This window comes from Canis lupus, chromosome 3, assembly GCF_003254725.2.
Source record: "Canis lupus dingo isolate Sandy chromosome 3, ASM325472v2, whole genome shotgun sequence".
NCBI lineage: Eukaryota > Metazoa > Chordata > Mammalia > Carnivora > Canidae > Canis > Canis lupus.
Window position 1 is genome coordinate 27,765,067 of NC_064245.1, and position 12,319 is coordinate 27,777,385.

Here is a 12,319-nt window from a genome sequence, read left to right on the forward strand (position 1 = left end):
GCTGAGTAACTTGCCCGGTAGTTCATAGGAGGGAACTTCATTTTTTTTTTTTAAAGCTTTTATTTATTTATTCATGAGAGACGCACAGAGAGAGGCAGAGGGAGAAGCAGGCTCCATGCAGGGAGCTCGGTGAGGGACTCAATCCCGGGACCCTGGGGTCACCCCCTGAGCTGAAAGCAGACGCTCAACCACTGAGCCACCCAGGCGTCCCTACGAGGGAACTTCATGTGGAGAACTAGTATGGAATGCCGTGATGGGGGGCCGCCAAGCCAACACTAGGACCATTTGGGAAGGGGCTGCCAGCAGGAGCTGGAACCACAGAGACTCAACTGTACTGTTGAAGATGCTACCCAAAGCCTAAAGAAGGGAAGAAACACCCAGGCTTCTCTCTTCCTCCCACATTCCAATTTTTCAGTGCCTCTCATTGGCTGAACCTACGTAGGTTCTTATTTTTTTGAAACATAATATGACTATTTTTATTTTCTAAAGCATTCACATTGGTTTGAGATATATAAGCCTGGTTGGAAAGCATTGCTTAAGAATGGTTTAAGAATGTAGTATACAGTGTAAAATGCTCAGTATGAAAAGGTGAATGCAATTCAGTTGCATATGGTAAATACTGCGCAAACACTAAGGACTGGGCTGTGTGAAAGGTAAAGGAAAGGAAAGAAGAAATGAGACAAAATGCAACACCAACATCCTGTTTCTTGATCTGGGTGGAACTTACATGGGTGTGTTCACTTTGTGAGAATTCATTGACCTGTATACTATCTTATTTTTTTTAAAGATTAAAAAAATATTTTCATTAAATTATTTTTTTATTGGAGTTCAATTTGCCAACATATAGCATATCACCCAGTGCTCATCCCATCAAGTGCCCCCCTCAGTGCCTGTCACCCCATCACTCCAACCCCCCGCCCACCTCCCTTTCCACTACCCCTTGTTAAAAAAATATTTTTTAACTTATCTCTACACCCAACATGGGGCTCAAACTGACAACCCTGAGATCAAGAGTTACAGGCTCTATTGACCAAGCCAGCCAGGCATTCCTAGGTCAAAGAAATGCTATGCCAATATCTTTTTCAATGAAGGATGCTGTTTTCCACTCTCTACTTTCTCTAATCAGTTTTGAGGAGGTAGGAGGTGATAAGCGATGGGAAAGATGAGACAGTCAGGGGAGTTTCACTGTGAGGTGGCCATAGCTATTCTTATCTAGACTATTAATTTCAGAGATCTGGAGTATATTAGAGCTCAAATAAGTCTTTCTTTTTAAAATCTGACCCTTTTTCTTTTCAACACACACACATGTATTAACACATCAAACAAAATCAACAATAAACTGAAGATGCTTCTTGGGGAGAATTATCTTCCTACGTGCTTAATGATTTTTTTTTTAAGAATTTATTTATTTATTCATGAGAGACAGAAAGGCAGAAACATAGGCAGAGGGAGAAGCAGGCTCCTCACAGGGAGCCTGATGCAAGGACTCGATCTCCAGACCTGGAATCAGGCCCTGAGCCAAAGACTGATATTCAACTGCTAAGCCACACAGGAGTCCCCATGCTTAATGATTCTTAATGCAGTGTTAGTTAGTAGTTAGCACTGATAGTAGTTAATATAACTTATGCATGTAAGTACTGGTGACTAGAAGATAAAAGAACATTAAGAACAGTCATCTATAAATCTGGTATGTGACTTTACAGGCCTTCAAGAAGACCCTCTCCCTGTCAGTTAGATATGGTAGAAACAAATCCATTCAGATCAGTTTCCAAAACTAAATGTATTGTGAAAATAATTTAATAGCTGATACCTAAAGTAACAAAGCTTGGATATTCTTTCTGACGTTCAAGTCTATCTCCTTTTGGACTATGCAGGGTGGTAATGGGGCAATGAGTAACACCAACCACAACTTACCCCATTTAGTTAGTGAATTTCAGGTTCTCTATTTGAAGAAAGACTTCTTGTCATTCTTATCTCTACCCCAACGGTTAAACATTTAGAGATAGTGTTTAAAATTGTTTAGACTTTTATGAAATAGTTATCATATTCAAGTTATCATATCACTTTTATGAAATAGTTATCATATCATATTCACTGAGACAACACAGGTTGAGAGAAGCATTGAAACATGGGTATCTGACTTCTAAGCGTAGCTTATAGCCAGTTAGTACGGTGCCAAGAACCGAGGGGTCTGCAAACTGGAGAAACCAGGAGGCACAGCAAGGCACCTATGTGATTCTCTTAGTGCATGGCCTTGGCGCTTTACAAACATGTTCATTCGGGGCTATTTGTCTTAGCACTCTGATCTCATAATGCATTCTACTTTTGTAGAATTACATTTGTTTAAATGTAAATTATGTTGTTACCATTACTGATATTAGAAATAGATATTATATGTATAGAGTCAAAAATTTGCAATGCATAAAGCATATATGGTGTAAAGTTAGTATCTCTCTTATTCTTATCTGCAAATTGTCTACTCAGAGACAATAAATATTATTTCTTCTATACCCATCTTGAGATACTTTATAAATATGTAAGCATCTATGTCTCAAAATATGAAAATATATGAATATAGACGTATATACACATATATACATATATTTTTAAGCAAACTAAGGTATACCAAGCGTAATGTTTTTTGCCTAGCTTTTAAAAATTAATGATATGTTTTGGAGACTATTCCATATCATCCTTTTGAATGACTGCTTAGTATTCCATTAATTAATTTGACCAGTCCCTGTTATTTGCCTTTTTCTAATAAAAATAAAACTAAAGTGATTATCTTGATACATATGCTATTTCTCACACTGAGTATATCTGAAGTATAAGTTCATACAACTGGAATTGCTGGATTAAAGTGTATGTGTATTTTGATAAACATGCAAAGTTGTTTCCTTTAGAGATTATGCCAAATTTCACTTTTGTGATTAATGTATGAGACAGTTTCTTTATACCATACCCAAAGCAGTGAGTTATCACCAGTATCAGTGGTATATCACTGAAAGTTCAATTTGTATTTTTCCTCTCGAGTGAGGTTGAATATCTTTTCATTTATTTAATAACCACTTGTATTTCCTTTTCTGCTAAATATTATTAAGTTCCTAGATTTTTGCTTATGTAAAAATGGATTGTTGGCCTTTTTCTTACTGACTTAAGGAGTTAAGAGATTTTAACCTATGGGTTAAATAGGTTTTGTGTGGGTTAGATGCAAACCAGGTGTTATGTATAGTATCTTTTTTTTAAAGGTTATTTATTTATTTTAGAGCAAGAGCACAAGCAGGGGGAAGGGTAAAAGGAGAGGAAGAAGTAGACTCCTGCTGAGCAGGGAGCCTGATGTGGGGCTTGATCCCAGGGCTCCAGGATCATGACCTGAGCCAAAGGCAGATGCTTAACTGACAGAGCCACCAGCTGGACTGAAATTATTGTTATTGATATGATTATGTACTGGAAAAACCCTTAAAAATCAATAATTTAACTTAAACAGGGAAAATAATTCAGTATTTGGTAGAACATGAATTGTCCTGCAGAAATCAGTAACTTTTATGTCCACAAATAATAACCAGTTAAAGGATATAAAGAAAGCCCCATTCCAATAGCAACAGAGAAGATTAAATACTTAGGAATAAACTTAACAAGAAAAGCCAAAACTGATATGAGGAATATTTTTTAAACTTCTAAAAGACACCAAAGTAGACTTAATGGATGATAACCTTTGGTTTTAGATAGGACAACTTAACATTACAAAGTTTACTGTTGTCCCTCAATTAATTTATAAATTTAATGCAATTCTAATAAAATTTTTTCCAACATTTTTATGGAACTGGACATGCTGGTGTTGGAGTTCATATGACAAAATAAACATGCAAAAAAATAAACATGCAGGAATAACCAGGAAAACATTACAAATTAAGTTATGAGGAGTCACTATTCCATATCATACATCAAAACATATTGTAAAGCCTCTGTAACTAAAACGGTGTGGTACCGGTGCATGAATCGACAGGCATGCCAGCGACATAGAACAGAAAGCCCAGAAATAGACTCAGTATATGAGAAAATTAACCATAAGCTCAATGTGGCATCTCATTGCAGTGGGGCAAAGATGGACTTCTTTCTTTACAAATGGTGCTAGGATAGCTGGGTAACCATTTGGAAAAAGGTAAAATTAGATTCAAATCTCACATTATACACAAAAATAAATGCCAATGGATCAGGGATCTAATATGAAAGCTGAAACCTTACTAGAAGAAAAAATGGGTGAATTTTAGTTTAACTTTAATATTAGAAATGTCTAATCATGACTCAGGATCCAGGTGCAATAAAAAAATTGATAAATTTTACCAGGTTAAAAAAAATCACTTTGGCATATCTAAAAACACCATAACAAAATATTTGTTAGTTGACAAACTTAGAGAAACATTTTTCTGATACATATCACAGTTAAAGAGGTCACATCTCTAGTACATAAAGAACTCTTAAAATTCAGGGAAAAGACCAAAACCAGATATCAAATGATGTTTTTAGTCTTATTCCTAAGAAAAATGAGAAACCCAAAACTATCCTGAGATACCACTTTTTTTTTTTTAAGATTTTATTTATTTATTCATGAGAGACACAGAGAGAGGCAGAGACACAGGCAGAGGGAGAAGCAGGCTCCATGCAGGGAGCCCGATGTGGGACTCGATCCTGGGACCCTGGGGTCATGCCCTGAGCCAAAGGCAGACGCTCAACTGCTGAGTCACCCAGGTGTCCCAACCACTTCTCATATCAGATTGTCAAAAATTAAAAAGTATAGAACTTTAAGGGCTGGTAACAATGAGAATTGGTACTAAGCATATACATTTGGAAAGGGGGAAGTAGAATTGGAGGTATTGACTATGAACTCACGGTTTTATACCTATTCACGTGTATCAATATGCTATATATACATACTTATGTATGTATGACTACGTACATCTAGTTGCTATCTTTGATGAGAGATCCTAGAAGTAATGACAGTCCAGTAGAAATGATCACACCTATAGAACAGATACTGGGTTCTAGATGCCATCCTCCACTAAAAGCAATCAGGGTTCCTCATAGAAATGGTTAATTCCAGGGTTGGGGAAGGAAAAGTACAATATGGGCCTAGATATCTTGTACCAAAAAGCAAGGGAGTGCTCAAAGGTTAAAAAGGATATGCCAAAAGGATACGAGAGCCAGACTGAAGGGGTTCCCATTGGTCAAATCAAAGGAAATTTGAGGATTAAAATAATTAAAGCACATTGATTAAGACAAGAACTGGGGACACCTGGGTGACTCACTCAGTTAAGCCTCTGCTTTCAGCTGGGGTCATGATCCCGGGGTCCTAAGATAGAGCCCTGTATTGGGCTCCCTGCTCAGCAGGGAGTCTGCTTGTCCCTCTCCCTTTGCTCTTCCCCCACCCCTTCCTTTCTCCCTCTAAAATAAATAAGTAAAATCTTCTTAAAAACCCCGAGAATCCATGAGTTCATAGTGATTTAAATAAACAAATTAATGGGAGAGAAGGCAAACTTCTTCCTTACTTGACAAGTAATTAATATAGAAGGAATGATGGAATTAGAAAATCATCATTCAGTAACCATCCTAATAATAATAGATCAAAGCAAGAAGCATCAGTGGGTGCTAAAACTAATAAGCAAAAGCTTTAGAAAAAATAGAAAAAATTCTCAAAGTATCTCCCTGTAAAATAATGATTAGTTACAAGGGGAAAATAGTAACTTAATAGTGGATAAATGGCTGCCTTAAAAAAGTGATCAAATAATAAATCAACATCATGCCCTTTTTAATACAAAGCATCAAGGGGCACCTGGGTGGCTTGGTGGCTGAGCATCTGCCTTTGGCTTGGGTCATGATCCCGGGGTCCTGGGATGGAGTCACACACCAGACTCCGCAGACAGCCTACTTCTTCCTCTGCCTATGTCTCTGCCTCTCTGTGTGTGTCTCTCATGAGTAAATAAATAAAATCTTTAAAAAGCATCAAAAAGATACATTGTTTGTATGATACTTCTGCTCAAACCCACCACTGAATCTAGTCATCAAGAAACACCAAAGTCCAAGTGAGAGATTTCACAATAACTAGCATGTATTGCATATCATGTGTTCAATAAATAGATACAAATAAATGAATTCTTTTTAATTAACTCATTTGCACATTTCCAGGGCACAATTATACATTTTTGTTCAAAAATGCAAGATATGAGAAGTCTCAGTGCAAGTTTAGCTAGTTTCTGGAGCAGGTGGTCAAAGGAGGAACTGTTTCTGCAGATTAGCAGCTCAATTGGTTTGGGCAATTTGATTTCTATCAGGAAGGGTAGGGAGAAACATGCAAGGTTATGGAGAAGGACATGCAACGGCCATAGAGGAGAATTCTCAAGCCTTCATCATTTCTTACAGGGTGTTTAAATGAAAATTTCAGGCTTTTACATAATAATCAAACAGCTCTTCAAAATTATCCTTTTGAATTTAATGATAAATTTAATTTTTTTTCGTGCTAAATTCCACCGATTCCACCAGAGATTAAACGTGGATGTTGGGCAGCCTGGGTGGCTCAGCGGTTTAGCGCCGCCTTCAGCCCAGGGTGTGATCCGAGTCCTGAGATCGAGTCCCACGTCGAGGTCCCTGCATGGGGCCTGCTTCTCCGTCTGCCTGTGTCTCTGCCTCTCTCTCTCTCTCTGTCTCTCATGAATAAATAAATAAAATCTTAAAAAAAAAAAAGTAGATGTAACATAAACTAATCCACCTCATGCAAATAAAAATAAATATATGTAAGAGCAAAACTCTCCATGTTAATATTTTGCAAAAACAATAATGACCCTTGTACGAATATAGAAATGAATATATGTTAAAGATTTTAATTTACTAATGAGGAAGCTGGTAAGGTGTTAAAACTAGTTAAAACCCGAGGATCATATCATGAATATTAAAATAAATGTGCAAGTGGAGGCAAAACGTTTTTCCACGGTGGCAGTGGGGATTGTCACTCCACTGGATAGAATTCATTTGTGTTAGGTATAAACAAGAACTAGTTTCCACTCCTATCTGTTATCTACAGCTTATAAAGCTGTGAAATAGTTCCCACGGCATCAGACTCGGCTAACCTGAGAGGATACAGCAGCGCATAATCCACTCCCCCTACTGTAAATAGTTATAGTCTATCCCCAGGAATAGAAGAGGCAGAGCGTTTGGATGGCAGTGGGAATGTGCTGGTCCTAAGGCTAACTTCCCAATTCAATGTGCATGTGGTTAAGGAAATTTTTTCCTTCCATCCAGATGATTTCAGGCAAATTAGATACTATAGTTCCCTGGTTCACTACTTAAGCGTCAGAGCCAGGCCCTGAAGGGGCTCCTACTCGGACGAGCTAATTAATGAGCTGCTCAGTGGTCACACAACACCCCCCAAAATCCTCAGGGCAGCCTAAGCAAAGCCGTCCCTTCGAAGGGGCACCGCAAGTCGGGAGTGTGCATTTGGCCCCTCTTGGGTAGTGAGGAGGAAGTGGCTTCACGTGTGTGTGTGCTCTTCATAAATGAATCTGAAACCTCATCTAGAGTCTGCCTCTCCATCCACCTCCCACTTGGACAAGTCTCTTCTGCTAGAAAGGATTCCCCCAGGGCCCTTAAAACATCATGAGTCTGGGTTAGGTTGAACCAACTACAAACGGCCTTATTCTGTAAAAGAAAAAGGAAAGGAGGGTGCAGTGTTTATAATTCGCAGTCACCGAGGTCGTGGAGAGACTTAAAGAAAGCGCTTTGTGAACTAGAGAGAGGCACTGCAAAGACCGCAGCTGCTCCTCTTGGAGGGTGCCACGCGGCCCGGCCCCACCGAGCCCACCGGGCGCCGGCCCCTCCCCCGGTAGCGGCCGGGCCCGGGTCGGAGGCGGCGGGGGCGGGGGCGCCGGGCTCCGCTGGCCGCGGGGGGGCGGGGGGGAGTCCCGGGCGGGGGCGGGGCAGGCCCGGCCGCCAGTTCCTGATTCTACCAGCGGCGCCGGGGGCTGCGGGCGCCACAGGCGGCGGGGCCGCGGGCCGCGAAGGATGTGCGGGCGCGGGGCGGCCAGCCTGCCCGGAGGTCCCGGCCCGCGGCGGCCGCGGCTCCCCGGCGTCCTCCGCCTGCTGCTGCGGCTGCTGCTGCTGCTGCTCGCCCCGCCGGGCGCCGGCGCTCGGGCCGCCGGGCCGCCGCACCTGGTCTTCGTGCTGGCGGACGACCTGGGCTGGCACGACGTGGGCTTCCACGGCTCGCGCATCCGCACGCCGCACCTGGACGCGCTGGCGGCCGCCGGGGTGCTCCTGGACAACTACTACACGCAGCCGCTGTGCACGCCCTCGCGCAGCCAGCTGCTCACCGGCCGCTACCAGGTACCTCCCGGGTCCGCAGGGCGCGGGGGCCGGGACGCCGGGGGCGGGCGGGGCGGGCAGGGCGAGGCGGCCGCTCCCCGCGCGGGGCCGCCGCCGCCGCTCCTCCCGGGCCGCAGGCCGCCGCCTCTGCGCATGCGCCCCGAGCGCTGTCCTCCCGCCCGCCCACCTGCTCCGGGGCCGCAGGCCGCCGCCTCTACGCATGCGCCCCGAGCGCCGGCCTCCCGCCCGCCCCACCTGCTCCGGGGCCGCAGGCCGCCGCCTCTGCGCATGCGCCCTGAGCGCCGCCCGCCCGCCCACCTGCTCCGGGGCCGCCCCCGCTCTCGGGAGGTGCGGCGGGGGAAGGGGCTCCCGGGGCGGCGCCGGCTGCCGGGCCTGCGAGCCCGTCCGGGGCCCGGGGTCAGGCGGACTCCGCGGAGAGGCCCCGAGGAGCGCGGTGGGGAGGGGCGGGCTGCGGTGCGCCCGCCTGCCCGCAGCCCGAGGGTTTGCAGTGAGCCTCCCCGCGTGGCTGCCCGGACCTTGTGCTGCTGAGCCTCGGGGTCGCCTGGTGGGGGCGTGGTATCCCGGGAGCTTCAGGGGTCCGTCGCAGTGACTCTAGTTTTACACATCATGAAATAATCCGGGCTCCGCCCACGTGTAGCTGTGGTTTGTCACCGCACGAAGCCGTGGCCTCGCCGTGGCCGGTGACCCACCTGGCCTGCGTCGGCAGGTGTGCGCCGCGACCCTTCCCCATCTCCCCTGCCCCCCGAGGCCTCTGCCCTCTGGAAACCCTCTGTTCCCTGATTCCGTGACTTGTTTCTTGTATCTGCTTGTCTTTGTTCATTGTTTTGTTTTTCAGTTCACACATATAGGTGGGATCACAGGGTCTTTGTCTTTCTCGGTTCCCTTAGCATTGTACCCCCTGGGCCAATCCGCGTCGTGCCAGGGGTAAGAGTTCATCCTGTTTTTTTTCTTTTCTTAATTTTTATTTATTTATGATAGTCACACAGAGAGAGAAAGGCAGAGACAGGCAGAAGGAGAAGCAGGCTCCATGCACTGGGAGCCCGACGTGGGATTTGATCCCGGATCTCCAAGATCGCGCCCCGGGTCAAAGGCAGGCGCCAGCCAAACCACTGCGCCACCCAGGGATCCCGAGTTCATCCTGTTTTATGGCCGTGTAATAGTCCACTATGTATTTTATCTTTGGATGGACACGTAGGCTGCTTCTGCGTCTTGGCTGCTGTAAAGAATGCTGCAGAGAACACAGGGCTGCCTTCCTCTCCTCAGGTTGCTTTGCCCTTTCCTTCTGGTATCCAGAAGTGGAATTGCTGGGCCCTGTGGGTCTTTTTTTTTTTTTTTTTTTTTTAAAGATTTTATTTATTTATTCATGAGAGAGAGAGGCAGAGACACAGGCAGAAGGAGAAGCAGGCTCCATGCAGGGAGCCCGACGTGGGCCTGGATCCCGGGTCTCCAGGATCACACCTGGGCCGCAGGTGGCGCTAAACCGCTGAGCCACCTGGGCTGCCCATGTGGGTCTATTTTTAATTTTCTTTGAGGAAACTCCGTACCGTTTTCCCTAGTGGCTGCACCAATTTACATTCCTATCAGCCATGCGAGAGGGTTTCCTGGGTTCCCTTTTCTCCACATTGTCACCAACGCTTGTTATTTCTTATTCTTTTGATAAAAGAATCTGACAGGCCAATCTGACAGGAGTGAAGTAATCACATTATCTTTAAAAACTTTCCTTTAAAAACTTCTATGTAGTTAACAGGGATATGCTACTTGTAGAGAGCTTGATGTATGCTAAAATAAGAATATCAACAACATTTGCATAGTGCTGGACCTTTTTTAAAATAAATTCTTGAAATAACCCCTGAGGTAGATGTAACTTTTCATCCTCTTTTACAGATGAGCAAATAAACTTGAAGAAGTTAGATTACATGTTAAGAATGACAGAGCTAGAAAGTGGTAAAATTAGGTCTGCGCCTCTCCTGCATCTACAAGTCATCTCAGGCCCATAAAATTGTATCCTTTTTTTCAGGAAGATTGATGATTTTATAAGATCCCGATGTGATTATGGCTATTATATTAAATTCAATAAATGAATACTGTTTAAGAACCCAAGCATACCTCCTTATATACATATTGTTTGTTCATTAAGCATATTTTGAGCCCTTGCTGTGCAAGTCACGAGATATGCTTGAACCTTGCCCTAGTAGGTCTGTGTGCATGTAGCCTCTCAGATCAAGCCTAACCTCATGTTGTCCTGAGATCAAGAGAAGGGAAGGTTTATTTGCGATAAAGATTTCCGCAGTGATCTGAAGACTTCTAGAGCAGAAAAGATAGAGTTTTACTACAGGACTGAGAAGGAGCTATAGCCAAGGTTTGCTCTGGAGATAAAGGATGGCTCCCTTCACCATCGGCTCTAAGTACTTTCCACAGGTCTAACTTTGGCTGTTAGGTGTAATCAGGAATCTATGCTCTAAGGCAGATCTCGCCCTGGACACTTTCTAAGAGTAAGAGAGCATTTGAGTAAAGAAGAAAGAGAATGCAAGATCTGCCCCAATTAGTTCTGCATTTGCTCTGAAATAAGAGAATTGAAAAATTGCAGAAGAATGGGAAGGCCGTTCATTTTTTAACTTCCTCCCTTCCAACAGACTTGAACAGGAAAGCAAACACCACCATACTTTACAAAACTTGTTCTGATAATTGGCTGCTTTTGTTCCCCAAACATCCTTCTCTGCCACTCACCACCATTGCTTCTTGGAGAAACAACGTGTGTAGAGTAGCCCGTAGGTAGAAGCGAAGGAAGGGTAGAGGCTGCGCATACTCCAGAACAGTTTAGAGACCCCTCAGTGGAGCAAGCTAGCCTCCCCAAACATTTTGCTTGACTTTTCACTCCTGTTTTATTCTGAGTTCAGGAGACCCAATTACAAATTACCTCAGGCTAGCAAGCATCTTTTTTTTTTTTTTTTTTTTTAATCAGCAGAAAAGTTTTATTTCTTTTAAGGACAAACAAACCAATCCAAGGCCTTAACTTACAGACGCAAACCAAAGGAGCCATTTAAAGCATTAGCTATTGAGGTACAATACATACGTTGGGAGGAAAATGCTTCTCCATCTGAAGCTTATACCAAACTTTGCTCGATCGACAGCTGAGCTCTGCTAGTGCTTGGGTGTGGCTGAGGGTGTGCAGAACCAAAGGAGAGGAGAACAAACCAAAGGAGAACAGCTGTGTTCCACAAGTACTGAAGCATTTTAGACTGCATTAGTGGGGAGGAAGGGGTAGGTTTCACATAGAAGGGAAGAGGGGGGACAAAAGCTAGGTTTTATTTCTGAATGAGTCACGTGTTGTGCAAAAATTTAGACACTAAAATGAGGAAATTTGATGATTTCAAATTTAGGTACTTGAAAGAACTGTAATACTTATATCTGTGAGCTTAATAATCAACTTTGATAGAATGTTTAGAGACCCATCCTTCCCAAAGTCATGTAACTTTAGATTAGAAAAGTATAAAGTGATAACTAAGCTTGGACTGATTGAACTGAATTTCCCCAAATTCTGAGTTTTAGGTTTTTGGCTTATTATTTAGTGACGACGACTGGTTGGGAATAAGGAGATGTGGGTTCCAGTCTTCACATCAGTCTTCAGACTCTGACCTGCTGGACATCATTTTTGACATCTGTAAAATATGGGAGTTGGGCTGAACTCTCAGGCTCTTTCTAGCTCTACATTTCTTTGACTCTAAGGCCCTGTGTCCCATAGAGCAGATTTCTAACTGAGCAAATATGTGTTATCATACCTACTGACCCCATCTACTGGCAGGAAGAGAGATTAATCTTGCCCGATGGTGTGTGCCTTACAATGTTGCTGCTTGTTCTGCTGCCAGGAGCTTGTTTAAACGGAAAAGACCCAGCCTTTTATATTGAGATATATAATTGTTCAGAATCCTCACATAGGAACCTTTTT

At 43.7% G+C, this 12,319-nt stretch overlaps 1 protein-coding gene across 7 annotated transcripts in view; it reads left to right on the forward strand.

The window, feature by feature from the left end:
* Positions 1-8,010: 8,010 nt before the first annotated feature.
* Positions 8,011-12,319, forward strand: part of ARSB (arylsulfatase B) — a 187,361-nt gene continuing 183,052 nt past the window's right edge. For 3 of the 7 annotated variants that reach the window (XM_025437166.3, XM_035714319.2, XM_025437167.3), the window contains exon 1: positions 8,013-8,373. In XM_025437166.3, the coding sequence (XP_025292951.1) occupies positions 8,053-8,373 (321 nt within the window). In that variant the 5' untranslated portion in view covers positions 8,013-8,052. Of the gene's footprint in view, positions 8,374-12,319 lie in introns of all 7 variants that reach the window. The other 4 variants (XM_049108349.1, XM_035714317.2, XM_035714318.2 and 1 more) reach the window with 3 other exon arrangements.